General features: G+C 35.0%; 1 protein-coding gene across 1 annotated transcript; it reads left to right on the top strand.

Annotated features, from left to right (window-relative positions):
- Nucleotides 1–478: 478 nt before the first annotated feature.
- Nucleotides 479–1,455, top strand: LOC137742872 (probable calcium-binding protein CML41). The gene has a single exon (XM_068482819.1). The coding sequence runs from the start codon at nucleotides 596–598 to the stop codon at nucleotides 1,175–1,177; it is 582 nt and encodes a 193-aa protein (XP_068338920.1). The 5' UTR covers nucleotides 479–595; the 3' UTR covers nucleotides 1,178–1,455.
- The last annotated feature ends 25,176 nt before the right edge of the window (nucleotides 1,456–26,631 follow it).

Here is a 26,631-nt window from a genome sequence, read left to right on the forward strand (position 1 = left end):
TTTTGGTTTAACTTTGACTCATAATTTTCAAGGCCCCCAGGAAATCGAAGCGTAAGAGAATTTGGAACTATTCAGAGCCAGTGAACCATCAATTCTTGGGACCCAAAAGGAAGTTTCCATGCAGCTTCCTCTCGGTCCACTCCACCTAAAAAATAAGTCTTGTAATCGTGTTGGTTTCCTCAGACGTTCAATTTCACTGCAGGTCCCAATACTTTATGCTCATAAACAAGGAAAGGGATCCTCTCCCAATCTTTTCCATCTAACAATTTTCATCAAACAATCTGGATCTTTGAAATTTAATCAAATGGTTAAAAATACGAGTTAATTTTAAAAGGTATAATAACTTTAACCGTTGAATCAAATTTCAAAATTCCGAATTATTTGATAAGGAGAACTAGATGAAAGAAATCCATATAGGATCCTTTCCCATAAACAATTAAACCCGAATCATTTTCCTTCCTATATAAGATGTGACACACTTTGTGACTTGTATCACAGTTTCTTGCATAGAAAATATTAATTGTCTGATTCTAGGTTCTCCTTAGCCTTCATAGCTCTGTTCGCCTAATCTTTCGTTACTGTCGTCTCCCTACCAATGGCAACAACTGATAGGCCAATTTCCAAACCCTCCAAATGGTTCTCTAACAAAACCATCAAACTCAGTTTCCCTGGTCGACGATCATCAAAGTCTAGCTTCTCTACTAGTCCAAACTCTCCCTTGTCCCCAACTACTGCTCGAACCGGAATAATTAGTCCGAGATGTACAAGCAAAGAAGATGAGCTTAGAGAAGTTTTTCGCTACTTTGACGGAGATGGTGATGGAAAAATATCAGCCTCGGAGCTCAGAGCCTATTTCGGGTCCATCGGTGAGTACATGTCACACGAAGAGGCCGAGGCCGCAATCAACGATCTTGATGCGGACGGCGACAGTCTGTTAGACTTTGAAGATTTTCTGCAGCTGATGAATAGCGGAGGTGGTGACGATGAGGACTTGAAGAAGGCGTTTGAGATGTTTGAGTTAGAGAAGGGAGTCATAACCCCTAAAAGCTTGCAGAGGATGCTGGACAGACTTGGTGACACCAAGTCGTACAATGAGTGTGTTACGATGATTCAAGTTTTTGATACTGATGGTAACGGGGTGCTTGATTTTAATGAGTTTCATCGAATGATGGCTTAATGATCAACTTAACTAAGTTTATAGTTGATGATTAATGAAGGTATTTTGTAAAATAATGTCTAAGAATTAGTCGTGAATATGTATGCATGGTTGGTGTTGTCTTATGATCTTCATGGAATTGGAACATCACTATAGTATTCAATTTTCCCATTTATTTTATGCTAAGAGTTTAAGCACAAATAGAGAGTTTTAAAAGATCATTTGCAGATGTATAAAACTTGATTTGTTACTTTGTTTTCACGGTAGCTTCTTATTATTATTACTACCATTTGTCTATACATTTTGTATATATCAGCACCTTTTATTTTTATTTTAAAGGGGAAACTTAATATGAGTCTAATTTTATGAGCCATTATTAGTTATAGTCCAATTTTATTTAATTTTTAGGTTAGGTCCAGTGATTCATTGTCCACATAAGCTTATTTGTATTCTCTTGCCAAATTTACCCTTAAATTGACCAATTAAGTAATTACTGTTTTTTTTAAGTTTGTGATTAATGTTAATCGTATCCTTAATTATAGGATTAGGGATTTAAATCTCCTTTTTTTCTTCTCCTTCCCCAAATCGTTCATTTCTCTTTTCTTATTTCTCCCTCACAATATCTTTTTCTTCCTCTGTTATTTTTCCCAGTAGTCTTCTACCATAATATTATTCTTTTGCTCCTCCTTTCATAAGGATGATCAATATACATTTGATTGGTTTTTTTTTTTTTTTTTTTTTTTAAAAAAAAAATTTGTATTAGTCAATCTTGTGTTTTGTGTTCTTCGTCTCATATATATATATATATATATATATATATATATATATTTTAACTTTGAAGTTCTATCGAATTAGCATTTTTTCTAGTGTTTCCTCCCTCAATATTATTTTTCTTCACGATTTTTTTTGGTTTTTATCTAACTATATCACTTGTCTTTTATTTATTTATTTATCTTTTTATATTATACTGTGCCTGTATCATGAATAATTGTATTTATCTACCTATATATTACATATTTTGTTGATAATCTATATAAGATTAATTGTGTTTATCTACCTATATATCACAAATTAACTGCGTTATCTACCTATACAATAAGTTTTTGTTCATAGTCTATCTGTATCATAGATTATTTTGTATTATCTATCTATACAATAGGTTTTTGTTCATAGGCTACCTCTATCATAGATTCTACCTACATCACAAATTTTTTATCTACCTCTAGCAATGTTTCTTTTAATTTTTGATAAACTTATAAGATTTGTAATAATGTCTTTTTAATTAAAAAACGGGTAGATAAAGGTATTTGAAGATTCAAATTTTAAAAATTCAAAGTTAAAGAATTAAAAAAAAAATTTCCAGGGGCAAAACAGGTGTAATAGAAAATGAAATAAAATTGGACCCAATTCAAAAACAGCTGAATTTTTTGGACCTGAATCAAAGTGCCCCTATTTTAAAATGGAAGGGGAAGAGAGGGAGATAATGTGGGTGTGAGTGGGAGGTTTTTGTTTTTGTTTTTTTTTTAATGTTAGATATATCTTAACATCCCCGAGGTTTAATAAAAAACAGTAAAATTGGGATATGTAAAATTACATTATTGTCTATTATTTTTTTTGTGTGATACAGGTAGTTTAGATTATTATTATTATTATTATTTGCTTCTTTTTTTTTTTAGCAAATAATATTATCTATACTATGAGGAAGGGATGGGCGCCTTAGCCTCATAATAAGCTATCAATGATGTGGTTCAAATTTTCCTTTTGTAAGAATTAAATATAAGACCTCTCACTTATTATTATTGCATTTATGCATGTATTTTATTATAATTCTGTCAGAGTGTATATTCTAAGGTTGAAGAGTTCCATGATCATGCCATCTGTAAAAAAGGCTTAAAGCTGAAGCAAAGTTGTGAGGATCTGAAGGAAAGTAAGGAAAAGAAAAATTAATATGTAAGCTTTAAGGGCTTGTAGAATTGACCAGAAAACAACCTTTCAGTTCATTCTTTTTTGTGACTTAATTATTGAAGCTAACTTAGCAGGCAGCACGGTCAGTCCGTGAAAATCATAAACAATATCATAGTGCCACCGAAAACGCGCGTGAACTTAAAACCGATCATATGTTGCTACTGGTATGTAGTTGTCAATATTGGACTAGCATTTTGCACAACATATAAGTACTTTATTCAGGACCATAAGATTGATTAATCACAACCAAACTTAAATTTAACTCTTACGGCCTGTCACGGAATGAGATTCTGAGGCTCCAACACCCATGCGGCCTTAGACTTGATCGCCCCTCGAACAAGCTAAGTTCGGCATTCACACATACAAAATAGCTCAAAAGCCCTATTGGGATGGAGGGATTTGAAACTTATAAAATAACATTACAGGTTAAACTGGTTTTTTAGTTTTGTTGTCAAATACAAATCGTTTCTCCAGTCGGAGGTGATGAGAGATTAGGGCAAATTGAGACTGCATTATGGCTTAGAAAATTCGAGAAGATTTGACGGGTAATATATCATGTGGAGTAAAGAAATGCTATACATCCTTATCTTAGAAAGTGACATGTATCATGCACGCTTGTAACAAAAGAAGTTCTAGTACTCTCTGATTTGAAATTGATATTTATATTGGATAAGTATTATTTAGTCCCAATCGCTTACTTAAGCAGGCAATATGAAAGGCTCGCGCGATTCAAACTATATATACCTACTGAATGGCTGGCCCCTGAACTTTTGCACTTTGTATTCAAGGTGGTCAAAGTGAGACCAAAATAAACGCCCTCCCTTGAAATTTTGAATCAGAACAAGTGATAAGAAGTTAAGAACAAAGCCACTATTAGGCTACTAACCTAAAATGTTAAAAGAAGACATGAGATCATGCACGTAACATAAACACCATAATTTATAATTACAAATTAATCAGAAATACAATATCATTCTTTAGCCATGAAGTGTAAATATAAATTGAGTATTGATAACTTGTCAATTAGTCACTTGATTCTCAAATAACTTATTAATTAAGTGATATGATATTCGAATAATCTTGCAGCCCCAATATATGGCTGGAATAATAGATTCTTTAACTCTGATTAACTAGTTATGAAATCCCTATTTAGTAAGATTTATTATGGTAGGAAACAAAGTTCTGAAAAATGTTAGATGCTAGTTGGGCGGCAGGCTGGGGTCTAGCGCCTAGGAGGACTAGGGGGATTTAATAAAAATTTATTATATAATATATAAATAAGTGCCTACTTAAACTATACTTATATTCAGAATTTAAGAAAGTTAAAAGTTAAAACTTAAGCCATATTGCCATCATCACAAGCAAATGCAGCAAAAAATAAGAAAAACCAAAAACCAAATTTGAAAACTCACTAATTAAGTACGTTATTAAGAAAAACCTTTAACCTGATTAAGAAAAATTAAAAACAATGGAACTGCCTAGCCTTCGCCTAGTCCCCGCCTAGCCCCTACTTGATTTTTCTCGACGTTTCAGCCTAATCACATCAATCATCCAACGCCTAGGACGATTTTTAGAACACTGGTAGGAAATAAAATAGATTGTGATTATGAGTATCTCTCATTTAATAATAAGCTTGATTGAGAAATGTCCTAACAATTTCATATGAAGGTTGTCTCAGCTCTCACAATACACACCGTATTCCAATCTAAACCCTATTCACTAGCAGGAGCATTTTAAATTATATGGAGTATAAGGCAATTCTGAGTTCTCCGTCGCTAACCTTTTTTCTCCGTATTCTATAGATAAGTCATTTATATTTTATATTGATTTAGTTCATTATAATAGTGATCCTAATGTCTTGTTGTTGTGCTTTTCAGAATATCTTACATGTGGTCTTGGAGCCACACAACAAAATTAGGATCTCATTAGGTAATCTATTTAATTAAAATTTGGTAGATAATTGACACCAAATAAAGCATAACTGTGTATATCATTTGGTTGGCTATCTGTGACTAATCGATCCCGTGCGACTTCATAAACATACTTCCACAATTTTGTATCACTTCAGTCTGCAATTTTGTTTAGTGGTTTAGGTCATATATAAAAGGGAAACTAATTAATTACACGTTGAAAACCAAGAAATAGATACACTAGCTTGAATGAGGATCCTCAAATTATGTCCATTCATCGTACATCGTGCAATTAGAAAATATTTTAAATACTTTTATTTAAATTAAACATGAGCTGTATCTGACAAAAACTGAACCCACGATATTCGATGAACGGACACAATTTGAAGATCTCCGAGATCCTCACAAAGATGATCCGAAGAGGATTCTCATTCACAATAACTTACCTCTCTGCCTCTCAAACGGTGACAACAACTGCTTCATATTACAAAGCTCATCATTGTCGAGCCGTCATCTAATTATTACAAAAGCGTGAGACTTTGATGCTTTTGATAGAAATATGGTAGTTTATAGGATCGACAACGGATGTTGCTTAGATCATCGAGCATAATATGATGCGAAGGATATGAAAAGAGAGTGAGTATAAAATTGAATGAATTTGATAGAAAAGGATTTGACAAATATATAGAGATGGAAATAATCTTTTCGGATGAGTTGTATTCTTGAGGAAAAATAATAACTTTTCATGTTGAAATACAATTGTTGACACACCCCGTCCCGAAGGAGGGCATGCTGGCCGTCACCTGAGAGTGACGTAACCATTTGCACAGTTCGGAAGCTTTAAAAATACAATTTCTAAGATAAAACACCCGAAGGTGAGTCCTCATTTGGTCCATTCTGTCAGAACACCGTTGGATTCCTCGTAGCCACCAAGCTCTGATATGTTAAACCTGGAGGGGCGCAAAACAAAGTTGAGTGGGTCAGCAAAACGAACGTATTCAAAACCTTCTTTTCTTTAAATATACTAACCCCTCGCCGTAAAACAAGTATAGTTTCCAGAGAAATAAACATATATACGTATGTATAAATATGCCAACATGCTCAAGGGTATATCATTCATGCTCAAGAATATGCCATGTCGGAAACTCATAATGAAATGTAAGTGCTCAAGCATAACTCATATCAATAACATATAATCTGGCAGCCGGGAGTCACCTAACGTGACCTGTACGGCTGCATATAGAGCTCAAATCTCAAACTCAATAACTGAATCTGCACACGAGTCGGAACCACCTAACGTGGTCTGTACGACAGGCTGGGTGTAATATATATATATGCTCTAGTGCTACGATCATGTGAAGCTGGGCGATAAATCGCGGGTCACCTACAAGTCGGAACCACCTAATGTGGTCTGTACGACAGGCTTGCACCTAACTTGGATCCAAGGCGAGCATGCGGTGCTGGTGAACATACACGTGAAGGCTGTGCCCTGGCCTCGGGCGGGAGCACTAACACCGGGGGTGCAGATTATGAGCTCTCTAAACATCTCAAGCTACTACTGAATACCACTTACCTGGCACTTACCTGTGCGTCCACAGCACCAAATACACATATATAAATGTATGCCGCTACTAATGCATGTGATGATAGTATTTCAATCGTATCCCAAACGTATTTCATACGTATATCAAATGTATTTGAAATGTAGCTTACCTGGGCCTCCTCAGCACCATGCAACAGTATGCATAATTATGGTAATGCACATATTAAAATATGATGCATATATGACAGGATATTTAATTCGTATTTCTTTTAAAATACGTCAAACATACGTATATATATATACTGAAAAATAACTGCCCACTCACTGATCACATCGACGTCTCATAGGTCCCTGAACCTCCCCTAGCTTGGTTACATTCTTCCTCTGTATAATTTTCACCTATACAAAAAGTAACCAAATTGACGTTATTTAACGCACATACACCAAACATTCGTCCATAACTTTCTCATACGTTGCTCAATTTGGGTGTATGAATATACCACGGTGATCTACACGACGTCACGAACGCGTGACAATTTTCAGAACTCAATTTGGAGCTCTCAGGCGCCCCCACGCGCCCTGTTCACGCGCTGCCCACGCGCGCGTCTTCTTCCTCGCGTCGCCGGACTGGTTTCGCCGGCGGTGGGTGTTTTGCCGGAATTTCTGGGTAAACTTCAAAGTGTCATAACTTCTTCATTTCTTAACCATTTTCGACGTACTATATATCAAAATGAAGGTATTGACGAGACGAACACATCCATACCTGCCTTGACCCCTAACTCGCCGTGGATTCGTCGGAAAAAGCCCTGAAAGCTCAGGCCAAACTTTGAACTTGTCATTCTCCTTGTTCTTACGTCCATTTTTCACGTAATCTATACCAAAATGAAGCCCTAATCATAATCTACCACGTTGGACTAGTTTTATGGCCTAAAAACAACGGAATCAAACATTTCCAAAAATACGAAAATTCGGCCAAACTTACAGTTCGTGATCCCGACGTCCAAATCCTTCAAACGAAGCACTCCGAGCTTCCTTAGGACCTCACCAAGCTTCCTACAAGCTTCAAAATCCCAGAAAACATCAAGTTTTACGTGTGCATGAACAGTGCACACGCACAGTGAAATTGAAATCCATGTTTTCCGAAGTGAAACTCACCTGAAATTGGTACCATCGTGTTCGTGTGGTCTTCAGGAGTACGATGGTGGTCTTAGATCCTTCGTTGGTATAGTTTTAGGGTGGTTTTGTGGTTGGTCCGTGTGAGTTCGAAGGAGAGAGAGAGAGAACTTACAGAGAGAATGAGAGGTTTGTGAGGGAGGAGAGAGAGAGAGACAAGATGCAGAAATGGGGGAGAGATTTGAGGGAGGTGAGATCCTACCCAATCCCCAAATCATCAAGTTACAACATATTTTACGCCCCTTAGTCCCGTTTAAGGGCATTTTCATAACTTCACGTCCTCGGAATTAAAATTCCGGGACGGGTTGTGACAACTGTTCATATCCTTTTAGAATTAATTAATTAAATAAATAAATAATTATATTATTTCCTTTATTAATTAATTAATTAACTTATTTCATTACAATCATATGTACATATTGTGAAAACCATATTATCATAATCATATTCCGACATCTCCCACTTGATTACGATGACATAAATAGTTTCCTATTCTGATTTGTTTCTCAAGAGTATTACTCATAAAAAAATTCAATGTAACATTAGATATGTGGCTTCTTTACCTGGTGCGCACCATTGCACTTTATCTAATAACATTTTACTCTTTACTAAAATGACATCATATCCAAGTAACTAGGAAAAACAATTCATACCGGGTTACAAATGATGACTTAGCCCCGCACTATACGCCACTGTGTTATATAAATTATTTCTTGAAGTTTATTATGGATTTTACTTTCAAGACAATTTATTATAACCTAGTTACCTTGCTAGTGCCCTCTATCTTTAACCGACTAAGTAGTAAAGAACCAGACAGAATCGCACCTACTTGTGCATGTTTCAAGCATCCCTAAAACCATACAATGATGCCTGCTGCACGTCTAACACTACAACATAACTAGATGTTTTGCAAACCCATTGTAGTCATATACTCTCTGAATTTTTCCAGAGACAATCCCTTGGTCATCGGATCGGCCACCATCTCTTCGGAGGGTATGTAGTTGACCTTTACCTCTCATTTCTCCACTATATTTTGTATATAGTGATATTTAATATCAATATGTTTTCCTTTAGAACCATTTGCTCCACTCTTTATCAGAAAGATGGCGGACTTTTTTTCACAAAACACATTGACAAGCTCCTTAGGTATACCTATATTTAAATTTTCGATAAATCATTTAGCCCATACTGCAGTACTTACTGCTGTGATACAAGATATATATTTTGCTTCCATGGTAGACTTTGCAACACAACCTTGTTTCTTACTTAACCAAGAAATAATCATTCCACCAAACAAGACAATGTTACCACTTGTTGACTTTATGTCATCCAAGTCGCCTACGAAATCTGTATCGCAAAAACAAACTAAATCTAGATCATTTTGTTGATCCAAATATAATGTTTTGGCATCTCTATCCCTAGTAATTTTAATTCCTAGAACATAAGATGTTTCTCCCATATCTTTCATTTCAAATTTGGATCCCAGATATGACTTAGTCTTTTCAATCATATCTATAGAGTTACCTGCAACAAGATGTTATCTACATATAGTGACAACATACATAAATTATCTTGGCACTTCCAAGAGTAAACACAATGATCCAATGGATTTAATTTTAAGGAAAACTAATGAAAATGATTGAACACTTTGAGTTTTAACTATAAAGACAAAATAAAGTGTAAAGTGAATAGTATCAGGATTGACTTTTTAGTGTAAAAATGTGGTTTTTTGTTAAAGTGAACAGTACTTAGAGTTTTTTGTTAAAGTTCCCTTTATTTTATAGCCCATTTCAATAATGGCTTTGTGGAACTTTAAATACCATTGTCTTGATGATTGTTTAAGGTCGTACAACGACTTTCTTAATTTATAGACTTTGTTTTCATGTCCTTTGACATGATATCCTTCAGGTTGAATCATATAGATGTCTTCCTTCAAAGCTCCATTTAAGAATGTTGTTTTGACATTTAACTGATGAAGTTCTAAATCCATTCTAGCAACAATTGTCATAAGAATACGAATGGATGTAAACTTTGCAGCTGGAGAGTAAGCGTCCACAAAATCTATAACGGGCTTCTGAGCATAACTCTTAGCTACAAGTCGAGCCTTAAACTTATCGAGGATACTATCTAATTTGTACGTCTTACGAAGTACCCACTTACAACCTATGGGCTTTCTTCCATCAGGTAGATCAACCAATTCCCAAACTTCATTTTTCTTTATGGAATCTAGTTCTTCATTCATTGCTTGTTGCCATTGTTCAGACTCAAAACTACCCATTGCATCTTTATAATTCCTTAGGTCTGGATCTCCCATTGAATGATCTACCTCCTTAAGATTAAAAACAAAATGATCTTTCAATCTTCTAAATGGTTCCTTTTTTCTTTTACGCCCACTAATTTAATAATTTCTCCCACTATTTATATCTTCCATGATAATATCATGATCATCATCTGTGCGCGTCATGATCGAAATTGTTATGATCGCCATGTTTATGTCTCCCACTTGATCATTCCCAATGTCATGATCATGAGACAAGTCTAAATCAAGATGGAAATCTTGATCATCCGTAGGAGAATTCTCTTCTCCCAAATATTCCAATTCTTGTATTGGATTAACCAAATCAGTAGTTTCAATAAAAGTAGCATCCCTACTTTCGATCAATCATTTCTCAAGATGATAAAACCTATATCCGACACTATTATCAAGATATCCTATGAATTTACATTCCAAATTTTTTGCTTGTAATTTATCTCTTAATGGCTTGTAATTTATCTTTTAAGATAAATCGAGTTTTCGCCCATGCCAGAATTCATATGGAGTCAGTGGTTTTGCCTTTGTATGAACTCTATTCAATATATATATAGACAAAGCTTCACCCCAAAAATGTAGAGGTAAGTCAGCATAAAACATCATAGATAGCATCATATCCATTAGAGTTCGATTTCTTCTTTCTACGATTCCATTTTGTTGTGGTGTATAAGGCATAGTATAATTATGTCTTATGCCATTCTCTTTGCAGAAATCATCGAAGCTTCAAATTCTCCACCTCTATCACTATTAAGGGTCTTTATGGATCTTCCTAATTGGTTCTCTACTTCTGCCTTGAACTCTTTCAACTTGTCTAAGGCATCATTTTTATGCTTCAAAAAATAGACATGTCCATAACGGGAATAATCATTGATGAAGTCACAAAATATTTCATTCCTCTATGGGTTATAGTTCTCATTGGTCCACATAAATATTTATACACTATCTCAAGTAAATTTGTAGAAGTCCAATGCTGAGAAAATGATTTTCTAGTTATTTTTCCTTTAATACATGATTCACATGTATCAAAATCATGTGCATTTACTTGAGACAACATTCCATTTTTACTCATGCGTATCATTTTATTTTTATTTATGTGATATAAACGTAAATTCCATTAATATCACAAATTTTGAACAGTAGAGACAAAGACATACTTGAAAGAAATACTTTTATTAATACAAACTGAGTACATATCATTGACTCTTATTCCCCTTGCATAAATATAACCATTTTCCCCAATAGTGACAGCACTATTCATGAACCTTGTCTCAAAACCTTTCTTTTATAGGACAAAGACAAAGATAGAGACAAGATTCCTATATTTGGTGCAAACAGAACATTTTTAAGCACAATGGTAGATTTACTATTGTTGACCTTGCAATCTCCTTCACCTAAAACATTGGCATAAGTATTGTTATCCATGTAGAGATGATGTTCTCCTAGTGCTTTCTCCTTGAAATTGATGAAGCAACTTTTGTCCTTGTATACATGACGAGTTGCTCCTGAGTCTATCCACCATTGTCCTTGATCTTCAGCAATGAGTGCTTTGGAGACAATCAAAATTAGTTCTTTAGGATTTTTGTTGTGCTTGCGTCGTTTTGGGCACTTGTACCTATAATGACCAATCTATCCACAATTGTAACATGTAGTCTCCTTTTCTTTGAACTGGTTATGCTTGCAATGTCCAGACTTTGTGTAGGTTAGGTGCTTGTTACTACTATGTGGCTTGTGCATGTGTTGCTTGTTTTTTTTCCTCTATGAGGAGGTTAGCTCTGCCTTGTCCAGTTTCCTTTTTCTTATAATTTTTATGAACTTCTTCAATAGCCCACATTGCAGGCAATGTATCTATCGTTAATTCCACTTGACCATAAGTCATGAAAGTAACTACATTTTCCCAAGAATTTGGGAGGCTACCAAGAAGAACACTAACTTGAATTTTATCAGAAACTAGATGGCCAGCATTAGCTAAGTCTTTTGTCATTACCTAAATTTTAGTAATATGATTAACCATAGAATCAGTTTCCTTTATTATTGTCCCATTGTATTTCTCAAGCAATAACTGAATGTAGGTTTGAGATTTAGGTCATACTTCTTTTCAAGTACATCCATGATTTCTTTGGCTGAATCATATTCTTCATAGAGAGGTATAAATTTATCTTCCATGTAATTGAGAATTGTGGCCTCAGCCAACTCATTATCTTCCACCCATTTATTATAAACTTGAGAGGGCCCAAGGGGTTTCTCGTCCTTGATAGTGTACAAAGTCTTGTCATGGGTTAAAAGATAAGTGATCATTCTCTTCCTTGATAGTGAACATTAACGTTGTTCAACCTCTCTATTTTAAAATTTTCAGATTCGGAAGATTTAGTTGCCATAGCTAAGAAAATTACAAAACAAACACAATACTTAACACAAACTTAAATACAAATACTACTAGTGTACTTTTAATTATTACACGCCACAAATACTAAATGTTCTTAATAAATTAAAGACTAAAAAGATAAAATAAAATAAAATAAAAGATGGAGACTTATTTATTTTTAGTAGCAGATACCGCACGCACTCACTCACAGAGGCTTTGTCCAATCATTGAAAGACGAGTACTTGTTTAACCGATCACGTAGATAGAAGGCTCATGGATTTCTTGCTTTTATACTTGGCCGAAATAATTCTGCACAAAAGAAGCATCTTCTCGTCTAATGGATTCTCTTTCAATTCTCAGCGGCCTCGGTTTCCTTAAATTTCTTGCAATTGAAATTTCTCTTTGTGCCAAATCAAGATTTATAAAAATGTAACAAGTATTATATTGATCCAAATGATTGAGCACTCTAACTCTTGGATCCCTAAAATTAAACCTTTACTTCCACTTTTGGTTTTTGTGACTGTTATTCAAAGTATTCCACAAATCAACCTTATGAGTAAAATTATTAGGGTAAACGGGATTAATAAAGCCTGAATTTGGTTTGATTGTAACACCCAAACAAGTAGGAAAGAATTCCAATTGCAGCTGTCCCGAATTTTGCCTGGAGGAAGAGCCCACTTCAAAGAATCTGTTGACAATTAACTTTGTGATAGACACCAATATCTATTATTGCACTTTGCTTTTTCACGTGCACTATCAAAGTGCTCAAAACCAAAAAAAAAATTCTATATTTTATTTGTTTCCCACTTGAAGCTTCCCCAAAAACAAATTCTTCGTTTTTATTTTCAAAGCAATTCCCTTTGTCTTCTTCTTTATTTTCGAAGCACTTCCTCTAGAAAAAAAAAAAAAAAAAAAAGGTTCTTCTTTCTACTATCTCTGGAAAAACTTTGTTGCACAGCCCCACAAATAATCTCGAACGGCAGAGACAATTCTTCTTGGATGATAGTGGTGTTATCGGCGTGGATTATTACCACGAGAGCACGAGACTGCGGCTGGAAGACTTGACCACACTGGGAGAACATGACCACGCTACTGAGTGTTATGAATATGTGGGATGCTGCCGTGAGTCCACGGCGGAGGCAGAGGGCATGAATGGCTTATTTTTCAAGCCAAAAGTCGAGAGTTCAAATTCGGATTTGCACTAATCTGAGAGCAACTTTGAATCAGACTTAATGGTGCAGGTAAATCCCTTGGGCTTGGTGACCAAAGTGTAGGAAATTGATCAGCATTTGTAGTTTCAATTTCTTGTGCAGATTCGGTGTTTGCAGCTAGCAAGGCCAATTGCAATGGATTTTCTGAGGTTCTAATAGGACTTAATAAACCCTTTGGATGTAATTCGTTCAAATTCTAATAATGGTAATTATATTCAGGGAGTGAACGTAGTGAATTTGAACGCTGAAATGGTTCAATGGCAGATTGAGTTTTGTTCTCTGCTGAATGAAATGGTGTGGAGGAAAATAGTTCGAATTGTTAGGTTAATTCAGGCCCAGGTTCAAACGGGTTTAGGATGGGATTTCAACATGCTAAAATGTTTGAACGATTGGGTATTTTTGTGAGTTTTGGATTCTGCAGGAAAATTCTCAGATGTTGATTCTGAACTTTCATTCAAAATCGGTTCAATATTTTTCTTGTCCACCAACATCCTCTTCCCTAATTTCTTCTCAAGTTGAAACTTAGTGAGAACGTTGTTGGATTCGTTACTTGATGAAGAGGAAGTCTCAAATGTAGTTCGTGTTAATCTTCATGAATTGAACTATATATCTTTCTATAATCTTTCTATAGTATGCAAGAACTAGAGAGAGAGTAGATAGAGAGAGAGAGGGAAGAAGAGGAGATAGTATTTCTGTAAAGTAATGAACCATCTTGCCTTATATAGGCAGTTACAAAACTAGTTACTAATGAACCAATACATCAAGATTGTGACAAGTGTCACAATCATGGACCATTGACTATATATACTAACATCCCCCCGCAAACTCATGCTTTGATGAACTAAGCATGAGATTGAGACAGTGAGTTCGAAACAGAGGACCACTTAAACCTTTGGTCAGTATATCAGCAAACTGTTCTTGGGATGAAATAAACTGCACTGTCAATTGTTTCTAGGCCACCCGTTCGCGAACAAAATGGACATCGATTTCAATATGCTTAGTCTTCTGGTGTTGCATAGGATTAAATGACAGGGCAATAGCCGACAAGTTATCACAGAAAAGAACTGGAGGTATGGTCACGGGAATATGCAGAAAGACAAGCAGTTGCTTAATCCAATCCAATTCTGCAGAAGTAGAAGAAAGAGCTCTATATTCTGCTTCAGTAGATGATCTAGACACAGTTTGCTGTTTCTTGGAAGACCAAGATATGGGATTTGAGCCTAAAAATACAATTAACCCTGTAGTGGACCGTCTGTCATTGGGATCTCTTGCCCAATCTGCATCACTAAAGGCCTTGAGGTGAAGATCTCCGCGAGCATAGGTCACTCCCACATTCATAGTACCTTTTAAGTACCGGAGAATTCGTTTTACAGCAGTATAATGAGCGACCATAGGTTGCTGCATAAACTGGCATACCTGATGCACTGAAAAGGCAATGTCAGGCCTAGTGAAAGTAAGATACTGTAAAGCTCCCACAATGCTCCTATAAGCACCAGGATTAGAATAAGGATCACCATCATCTTTAAGAAGTCGACTATATCGAAGTCATGGTGTATCACAGGCCTTGGCATCAAGCATTTCAGTCTTCACTAACAAATCATGAATGTATTTAGTTTGGGACAGAAACAATCCGCTGGGAGTCTCGGAAATTTGAATGCTTAAGAAAAAATGTAAATTCCCCAGATCTTTGATATTAAACTCAGTAGTAAGAGCACTGATAACCTGTGGAATTGAAGTTGTAGCACTCCCAGTGATGATTATATCATCCACATAAAGCAATAGGATCACAACTGTATTTTCAACATATTTGACAAACAGTGAAGAATCTGCATATGTATTGACAAATCCCAGCTGAGGCAAGAACTTTGTAAATCGATCATTCCAGGCTCTACGAGCTTGTTTCAAGCCATAGAGTGATTTATGAAGTTTGCACACTAAATGAGACTGAATAGGATCCTGAAAACCAGGTGGTTGCGCCATATAAACTTCTTCTTCCAAAACTCCATGCAAGAATGCATTTTTAACATCCAATTGTCTAAGATCTCACCCAAAATGTGTAGCAAGAGCAAGGACTAACCTCACAGTAGTAGGTTTAACCACAGGACTAAAAGTCTCACCATAATCCAAACCCGGTTCTTGACTAAACCCTTTAGCTGCCAAACGGGCTTTATGTCGAGCAATAGATCCATCAGAGTGTCTTTTGATTTTGAAGATCCACTTGCAGGCAACAAGATTTTTAGTAGATGGCAAATAAACCAGAATCCAAGTACCCTGAGCTTGGAGAGCAGCCAGTTCTTCTTGCATAGCTTTGAACCATATAGGATTTTTAAGAGCTGACTTATAAGAGTTGGGTTCAATTAGAGACAAATCAATCCCTTCACAGGCTTGAGCAGATGCAAGGAAAGCCTTCTTCTTACAAATACCATTTTTGCTTCGAGTTTGCATTGGATGCAAATTGATTAGAGGAATATCCAAAACAGCTTGCAGAGAATCAGGATGAAACTCAGTGTTCTCAGTACTTAGTAGAGGACTTGGATTAGGTACCACAGGGAGCTGAGAGGATGATGCAGGTGCACTAGTAATGGACTGAGGGTTAAGTGAAGGATTTGTAGATGTTGGTGGTGAAGACACAATAACATTGTTTGTATTAACCACTGTTATGGGAAGGGAAGATGAAGTGAGAATTGATGAAGTAGGGTGAGTAAAGGTGGCTTGTGTCAGTAAATCTGCATATGGGAACTGTTGTTCATCAAAAATAACATGCCTAGAAATGTAAATCCGTTTCTTAGGCACATCATAACACATATAGCCCTTATACTTAGAAGCATAGCCTAGGAAAACACACCTGGTGGTTTTGGGTTGAAGTTTGGTGCTGTTGAATGGTTTTAACAAAGGAAAACAGGCACAACCAAAAATTCGAAGATGGGATAATAATGGAACACTACCAAATAAGAGTTCAAATGGTGACCTGTTTTGAAGAATAACAGTTGGCATTCTATTGATCAGATAGATAACAGTTTGACATGCATAAGACCAAAATTGATGTGGCAGTGTAGCAGTTTGCAATAAAGTCACAATTGTTTCGATAATATGTCTATGTTTACGTTCAGCTAACCCATTTTGTTCAGGGGTGTATGGACATGACTTATGATGAACAATACCTTTGTCCAGAAGAAAAGATTGAAGCCTATGACTCATATACTCTCCTCCACCATCACTTTGTAAAATCTTAATCGGAGTAGAGAACTGATTAAGTACAAAAGAATAGAATGCAACAAAGGTAGAGTACAAATCAGATTTGTTTATTAATGGAAAAAGCCAACAATGTCGACTATATTCATCAATGAAGATTACATAATATTTGTAACCATCAACAGAAACACAAGGTGCAGGACCCCACAAGTCACTAAGCACAATTTGAAAGAGCTTAACAGACTTATTGACATGAGGTGGAAAGGGTAATTTGCTAAATTTGCCTTCAAGACATTGATGGCACATAACAGATGACTTAGAAGGGGGACCAGGTACATTGGCTTTATGTAACATAAGAGAAACAACATGATTTGTTGGGTGACCTAACCTATGGTGCCAAAGCTGAGATTTAACAAGTTGCCCCAGAAAAGCTTTTGCAGATAGTGAACTTTATGAAGAACCAGAGTTGGGATAGGAAAGGGAATGAATAGGATAGAGTCTATTACTACATAGCCTTTTGTAGAGGATCCTCCCTGTGGCCTTGTCCTGAATCCAAAAACAAAAGGCATCAAAGATTAGCCAACAATTATTATCAAGGCATATCTTATGTACTGACAATAAATTGTGTGTTATCTTGGGAACATATAACACAGAATTTAATTTGATTGGTTTTGCTGGAGTATGAATAATAGAATTCCCAACATGGGAGACTTGTAAACCTTCACCATTTGCAGTTTGTATGGTCTCACTGGTAGGATAAGGTGATGCCAAGGATAAGTTGTTCATGTCAGCAGTCATATGATTGGTGGCGCCAGAATTAGTCAACCAAACTTGGGGAGGTGCTGATGGAGTAGCTGGTTGAGGTGTAGAATTGAACACAGTGTGCATAGCATGCATTGAAGATTGTTGTAACTGATGTGTGTGTGGTTTTGAAGACGCTTGATATGAATACTAAGGTGAATGAGGCCAACTAGGAGGGGCAGATGGGAACCTATTGGAATGTGGCCAACTAGGAGAGCCAATGTAGTTAGGTCCTTTATCATTGTAGAAACAAAACCAAGTCACATGATTCATTTTGCCATAGATTTGACAGCCATGCCTTTCTGAAGGCTTTACACCACAAAATGGAGCAGCGTGACCATCAATGTTACATAACTGACATGTAGGAAGCATAGAGGTAGAGGAAGACCCCACTGAAGATATGGGAGAGTGACCAAGAATTCCTGATGCAGAAGTAGACAAACTAGGTGCCTGAGTTGAGTACACAGGTCTGGGATTGAAGAATCTGTGTCCCTGATACTTTGCTTTGCCCTTATGTTTATTCCCATTGTAAGCTTTGTAATCGCCAGAGGTAAATTGAGAGTGACCATGAATATTGCCAAACGACTGCGAGGATGATACATTTTTAGGCTGAGAATTAGCAACCATAGCAGTCATAAAGGAAGCATTCGAATGATTCTCAACAATGATTTCTTCAGCAAGTAACTGTGCCCTAAAATCTTTTACGGTAATGACACTTTCACGACCTCGGATCACACAATGAAAAGTATTGTATTTAGAAGGCAAGCCATTAAGAGCAAATATTACAATATCCTCATCCTGAAAGAACACTCCAGCAGCTGACAAATAATCCCTAGCTTCTTTAATGCGTTACAGATAAACTGAAATGGAATCAGACCCCTTTTTAATTGTCTGCAAGTTCGACTTCATCTGAAAGATACTGGTTTTGGATACAGTGGAGAATTGCTCCTTTAAACGATTCCAAAGATCTCTCGAACTTTGACTCCCAATAGCACAGGACATAGCCACAAGTGATAAAGTCACAGTAATCAATTGCATTATAGACCTATCATGCATTCTCCAAATCAAAAACATCATCATTCTCGATAGACATAGAAGAATTAATACCAGATTCACCAGTTTGTGAGGGACAAGAGGTCGATCCGTCCACAAATCCCATAAGCCCATTACTTTCCAGTAAGAGTTGCATCTGAAAATGCCAATTAAGATAATTGGAGTCATTAAGCTCGACGTTAACAGAGATCGAGATCGACGAAATAAGGTTCATAACCGAAGATTGAAGTAACTGTAGCTGAGACACAGTCACCATGTTTCACGCAAGATTGCAGATTCTTGAAACACAACCCCAATTTCAGTCAGAAATTTTCACAAACACGTAATGTGCAAAGATCGCAGACACCAAATCAAACCAGAAACTGATCCAGAAACTAAACCAGTAATCAATCACAATGAATAATCACCAACAAAACCCTAAAAACAAAGAAGATTGAGTCCGATCAGAAAAAGAAACCGAGAACACCGAAGATGAAGAAGAAAGAAGCGGAAGCAAGAAGGATCAAAGATCACGCGTCAGCAACAATGGCGAGTGATACCATGTTAATCTTCATGAATTGAACTATATATCTTTCTATAATCTTTCTATAGTATGCAAGAACTAGAGAGAGAGTAGAGAGAGAGAGGGAAGAAGAGGAGATAGTATTTCTGTAAAGTATATTTCTTTCTTACTAAGTAATCCAACCATCTTGCCTTATATAGGCAGTTACAAAACTAGTTACTAATGAACCAATACATCAAGATTGTGACAAGTGTCACAATCATGGACCATTGACTATATATACTAACAGTTCGAAAGGTCCTTGGAAGAAACTTGGGAAAATTGTTCTAATTCATGAAAAAAAAAACTTGGCTCTGATACCAATGATAGAAATAGGTTAGTTCACAGGATTGGAAACGGATGTTGCTTAGACTATCGATCACAATATTTCGTGAAGGAATATATAGAGATGGAAATAACATTTCTAGATGAGTTGTATCTTCAGGGGAAGTTATAACTTTTCACGTTGAAATAAAAATGTTCATATCCTTTTAGAATTAATTAATTAATTAAATATATTATTTCTTTATTAATTAACTTATTTTACTACAATCATATGTCTATTAGTACACCAATGTTATGGTGTACCTTCTCACATGATTACACATATTGTGAAAACCATGTTATTATAATCATATTCCAACAGCTTTTTGGTGGTTTTAGCTCTATTTGGTGTGTTCCGGTGAGAATCCTCTCCGGCAAGGTATAAATTTGTTCTTGGCAACTTAATCTACCTAACCTTGCAATGTGGTTAAATTGAAATTAAGCTTTTGGTTTCAATTGAATATCTATCTTATATCATAATTGAGAACCAGGTAAAGGTCTTGTTGAATATGAGCAATTAGGTTCTCTTTCAAACCTTTTGCTTGAATTTTCTTCTTTGATTTATTTTCTCAAAATTGATTAAACTGAGAATTCGCTTATTAAACCCATCCTTTAGAAATTTTGTATTTTGTATTTTGGTAGGTTTGCTTGTATTTTTGGGTTTCTACTTGAATCACTTTAGTTGTTTCTCATTATAATCTTACGATATTATTTTAAGTTTGTCTAACACACCCCGACCCAGAATGTCCACTTGGACTCCAAATCAAGCTGTGCTGGCCGACATCCAGAAGGTGATGAAGCCATAAAGAGTAGTGAGGTAAAAAATGTGAATAAATTTAAACCTAAAAGTGCCTAAATGCAAGAGTGCGCATGTGAGCGGGAATGAACCCAATTCACATGTGATGTTTGAGCATAAGTAAAGTACAATAAAAGTAGAATGAGAATTATACCATCGAAGGTAATTTTCTATACCAAGATTTACCAAAAATCCTCGTCAACACAGAAGCTTTGCCACTAAAACCTGGAGGGGCAAAAAGACAAGGGTGAATGGGCCTAAAAATAAAGCTTTGTAAAATCTTTTCGAAAATGTATAACCCCTCGCCGTAAAACAAATATAGTTTTCAAATATATATACTACATATAGCATAAAAACACTTATCATAAACAGTAACACTACAGAAATACGGCTAGTCATAATATTTCACATATAAAACATATAACATCCAATAATCACACTATCTCGCATAAATGAATATATGGTATCGAGTGCTCATCGACATAAGCTGACACACGAGCTCATGCAAAGATCTTCTAACATGAACAAGACTGAGTGTAATAATGATTTACGCTCTAATACTACAGTCACGTGAAGACTGACACTATGCGTGTCACATATGAGTCCTAGTTGCCTATAGCAATCTAGGACAGGACTGGCACCTACAATAGATCCAAAGTGAGCATACGGTGCAATGTGAACATACATGTGAAATAGTGATACTTGTTGGTGCGTGGGCGTGCGTGGGGGTTCTACTGCTGTCGACGTGTGCAGTCCATTTTTGTACGAAAACGCATATTTACGTAAATGTTTTGTTTCTAGGTGAAACACATCGCAAGAATCTTTGATGCCCACGAGGCGGGTTCGACCTGACGACATGATTTGTGAGTAGGTCTTTACTTTTAAATATTGTATATTTAATTAGTTTCCATATTTACTTAACAAAGAACTTTCATCGTAATACCTTGATTAGACTAACGTTTTTAAGAATGCTGTATTAACAGAATTTATGAAATTCTCATAAATTCTATGGGATGTACAATTATGCATATTTTGACGTGATGCCATAAGTATATTTATGGTTACAGATATTATTATTTTATTGTTGTGAATTACGAAATTTCCGTAGTATGATCATATTTATATTACTGCTCATCATGCATGCTACATTGGTGTTTATACTCGTCCGGGCCAAGGCCAGGCTTCAAGTGTATGTTCACATTTCACCGTATGTTCACTTGGGATCCATTGTAGGTGCTAGTCCTGTCCTAGATTGCTATAGCCAATTAGGACTCGTATGTGACGTGCGCCAATCTTCACGTGATTGTAGTACTAGAGCGTAAATCATTATTGCACCTAGTCCTGTTCATGTTAGAATACCTCTGCATGAACTTGTGTGTCAGCATATGTCGATAAGCACCTGATCGTATATGTTCGTTTGTTAGAGATTTTGTGATTACCAAATGTTATGTGTTTATTCACAAAAGATCGTGCAATTTTATATTCTCGAGATAGTACCTTTTATGGTATGCTATATTTTGAAACTATACTTGTTTTACGGTGAAGGGTTATACATTTTTGAAAAGATTTTTACAAAGGTTTATTTTTAGGCCCACTCACCCTTGTTTTTCTCCCCTCCAAGTTTAGTGGCAAAGCTCTTGTGTCGATGAGGATTTCTGGCAAACGTTATTATAGGAGATCACTTTGGATGGTATAACTCTTATTTTACTTATAATGTACTTTACTTATACTTTGAGATCACGTTGAATTGGGTTAATCCCGTTCACATGCGCACTCTTGCATTTAGTCGCTATTAGGTTTAAATTTATTCATATTTTCCACATCAGTACACTTCATTGCTTCGTCACCTTTCTGATGTCGGCCAGCACAGCTTGATGCGGAATCTAGGTGGACCTTTCGGGTCGAGGTGTGTCATTCTCAATCAAATTAATCTTACAGATGTGGTCTTTCTGATTGGGTCATTTTTTGTTGAATTATGTTGTTAACCCTTATATAATATTCTTGTTTCCATCTTATAAACAAAGACAAGGTACCTATTGATCATTGGTTTTCTTCTTTAAATCGATGTAAGTTCTTTATTTCGGTTTTGATCAAATCTTCTCCTTGTTCATGTGGGTTCTACAACCTTGCTATTTTTAATACTGATATCCATGTAGTGTATATGCAAATCGACAAGTAAGTCTTGATTCTTGAATATTTCTGAAATTGATAGTCTGTTTCGATTATGATATGGTAAAGAATGAATATTACTTAAATACTTTATTTAACTAAATTTAGCTATATAGATAAGGAAAGCCTAATTTTCAGAGCCTTTCAAATTTGGGATTAACTTGATTGTGTATGATTATATAGTTGTTGAGTGTCAATTTAGGTTTAATCTATTTTTGTTCCACTTAAGAATTATGTCAATATGTTTTCAGAGATACATTTCAATAGAAGGATGATACGGCTTAATATGTGAAAGGGTTAAGCAACTTAATAAAAAAGAATTCATTAACCTTGCCCTACACCATGTTCTATTTTGATGCTGAGTTGGATAGATGTCCCTAATTTCAAATTTTATGAAACTATAGTATATTGTAATACCAAATGGATTGTTTACGTTGGAAGTTTCTTCACGTCTATTGGACAAGAAATATAATTACGGTAAAATTTTAATGATAATATATCAAGAATTGAAATTTTTGTAAAAATTGCAAACTAAGGTGGCGCTGCTGAAATTTTAGAATACTAGTGACATATTATGTTCTAAGGGGAATTTTTGAAACCACTCAGATCAACTATAAATTAGTATATAGCAAATTATAAAATACTTATAACATTCTTTATCAAGTCAAAGTTGTTGAAACCATATGTATTCTTTGTATTTCATGGATTGGCTAGCCACGCAAGCGTCTTTCGTGCATGATTTGTTTCTACCCAAAGGTCTAACATAATCATGCAATTATAATTATTTCGATCTTCAACAACTTTTGAATGGACGATTTGGTTTCGTCCATGGTTTGAATACCCTGTAAATGAGTTAAACTTTTATTTTCTATGAATTAGGAATTAAAGCAAGTATGATGATTGTTGTTATACAAGGTGCTATTTTTTTGTTAGCTTTGACATTATAATTAGAACTTTTAGTTTTACATCTTCACCATATAACTCCTCTTATATTATCTGTTTGAATGTTATGCTGATCCAACTTTTTTTTTTATTTTTATAAACTCATAAACTTTTTAAGGTTGCCTTCGGCATAAATCTCATGACTTTATACTTTTGACACAAATGCATATATTTTATGGCAGTCTATGTATCATGAATTTTGTATATGATACATATTTATGTGTCCTGTTAAATATTTCAAGGTATTATATTTAATGGACATCTATATCAATTTATCGATTATGAACTGATAAATGAAATATAGGTTTCGACTTATGTTTAAAGAAGGGTTAATAAGCATATTTGTTCAACAGTGTTTGCTTATTAGTTTTTTTTCTTCGTGTTCAAAAAATTAAAGTTGTGATTTATATATTATTGATGGATAATTAATCTGCTCAAAAGTGTTTTATCGTTCAGTCCAAGTATAAAGCAATGTATAGTGAAACTTAGAATTGACAAGATTGTATATACATCATTTGCTCAAAAGTGTTGAAGCTACGAATGCCCTTGTGTTTTATGTTTTAGCTATCCAAACCTAAGATAATCAAGTTCGATCCAAAAATAATTATGCAATTATATGCTTTTGTTGCAATAAGAAAGCACTCAGTTAATTTTTTTTTTCCTATCAAATGTTTGATGAACAAAACTAACTAAATTAATGGTTCTTTTTGTCACATGAATCATTTCTCTAAAGTTATTTGGCATAAGTTGTAGCCATAAAGTTAATAGTTGATGTTTAGCCCCCAATTTTTATGATTGGAGATCTCATGATAGATGTTTTACTAGTAGGAGTATTTGAAAGGTACCTATTTGCTTTTGTAGGTGTTTATATTATTTTTTACTCTTTTAATGAGCGAGAGTAATAGTCTGCATATGTAATTTTATCTCTTTTAATCAATGTGAGTAAGGGATTACCATTTGTACTGAAAAGTTGAAGTGTTTATGGCTAATAGTTAATTTTGTTTAGGTTTTGTTCATAAGTTCTTATAGGAGACGAATTTTGTAATAGTATTATTGTATTTGCTTCTTCTCTTATTCTTATATTAGATTTTAAATGGACATAAAAGTTAGATTTTGTTACCAACATTATAAAGTTCATTTATGAGCTACTTTTGTTTTAAAGGATTAGTGTAAATGAACACTATCCTTGACGCCATAACATTTTCTGCAACATTGTATTATTGATTTGAGTGTGTATGTGATTATGGTGTGAATATGTAGCTGGATATGCATCTTGTTTTCTATAGTTCTGCATTCATATTAATGATGACAGTTGTTATGAGAGTTTGGTTACAGAATTTAGCAGACTCAGTGATCAGTGTTATTCTGGTTGTTTTTGTTGATTTTATGTACAAGTTCATTGACACGCAAGTGGGAGATGATAGGATTTTTACCATCTATAAAAGTAGAGATAAAAATACTCGCAAGAGTACGGGGTAATCATAGTATAGTCGGCTCTAGTAAGGTCGTTCTCCACAGAGATTAAATGAATAATTTATGTCAAAACTAAATCTTAGTTAATTATTTAAAACAAAGTTTGAGAAAATGTTGATTTTGTGACTTAAAATTATAAAAACGAATTTAATAAAAATAATTAAATAAATTGACAAAATTAAATAAACTAAAAGAAAACGGTTTTTGAAAATTAAATTGTAAAGGCACTAGGATTCCACTGTTATCTTAATAATCCTACGTAGTTCTTCCAGTTACTTATGATTTACACATGCATATTTGAAGGTTAGGTTTTCCTAAAGTATGCCTACTTAGACCTGATAGAGATTTTACCACACACGCAAACGGGTTAAAAACTTCTATATTACTTGCAAAAATGACAAGGTTGTTGTAGTATAAACAATTCTCACAAGGTTGTTCTCCACATGGATTATTAAATAATTTGAAACAAACCAAATTCCAATTAATTATTGTAAAGCAGAAAATTGAGATGATTGGTTTAATAATCTACTCAAATTAAAACGAATTTAATTAATAAAAATAAACTAATCTGCAATATTAAAGATGAAGGGGAAAGAAAACTGTTTTGGAAAAAATCAAATTAAGAAAGCACTAGGGTTCCACCACCACCTAGCAATCCTATGTATTTTTACTAATTACTTATGATCTACACATGCCACTTTGAAGGTTAGGTTTTCCTAATTTATATTCTACTTGGAACCTCCAACATAGAACGTGTATCTAACATGCAACCCGTCCGGACGTTCGGATCAAATTTAAACATGAAAGACTCATTATACTTTATGAAAACCCCTTGAAAAACCATGCAACCCTTAAGATGTGATGTTCATCTTAAGTGAAATTACAATTATTAATCACAAGAAGTCAACGTCAATTTCAGGAAACCTTCCAACCAAAACTGCATCAAGTTACTTTTCTAAGGATCCTAATGGTGATCAGGCATTAAGACAATTAGATAGTTTTAATCACGGTGATTAGTAATTCAAAGTGCACATGCAAACAATCATAAGCAATTGAATAAAAATTACATATTCATGTTAAGGCTCAAGGCTTCGCCCTAGCAAAAGGAATTAGTTGCGCATATTCATAATTGAAATCATAGAACATATTATTAAGAATAAAAGGAATGAAAACACTTTAAAGTAGAAAATCTCCAAGAACCCTAGCAATAACTCTCTGTCTCCAAAGTTGCATAAAAAAAACTCTCCAAAACTAGAACCGGCCAAAGCCTTTTAATATCTCCCTAAAGCCAACGCACAAACCCTAACAACAAGTATTTTATTCCCACTAAGAAACTAAATAATAATGAAATAAAATAGAAAATAAAACCCTAATTAAACTAGGAGAATCTGCCAAGTACTTATCCAGCCACGTTTTAGCCTCAAATCTCCTCCAAATCCAGCCCATAATAACTTGTTTTATGAATTAGGACGTTCTGAACACATCTCCAGAAGGCCATGAACCCATCCGAGGTTATGTTGGGCTCCAAAAACGCAATTCAAGTCCAAAACGTCACTATTCCAGCACTGCGCATTGCTCCTTTATTTTATTGCCAGAAAATAATCGCTTGGTAGAAAAATCTGATATTTTGATACGATCAAGCCAAGTGACTCACGAACGTCTTCCAATTGGCATTACTCCAAAATTCGTCCACTTGGCCATGTTTTTCT

Source organism: Pyrus communis, chromosome 1 (genome assembly GCF_963583255.1).
Source record: "Pyrus communis chromosome 1, drPyrComm1.1, whole genome shotgun sequence".
NCBI lineage: Eukaryota > Viridiplantae > Streptophyta > Magnoliopsida > Rosales > Rosaceae > Pyrus > Pyrus communis.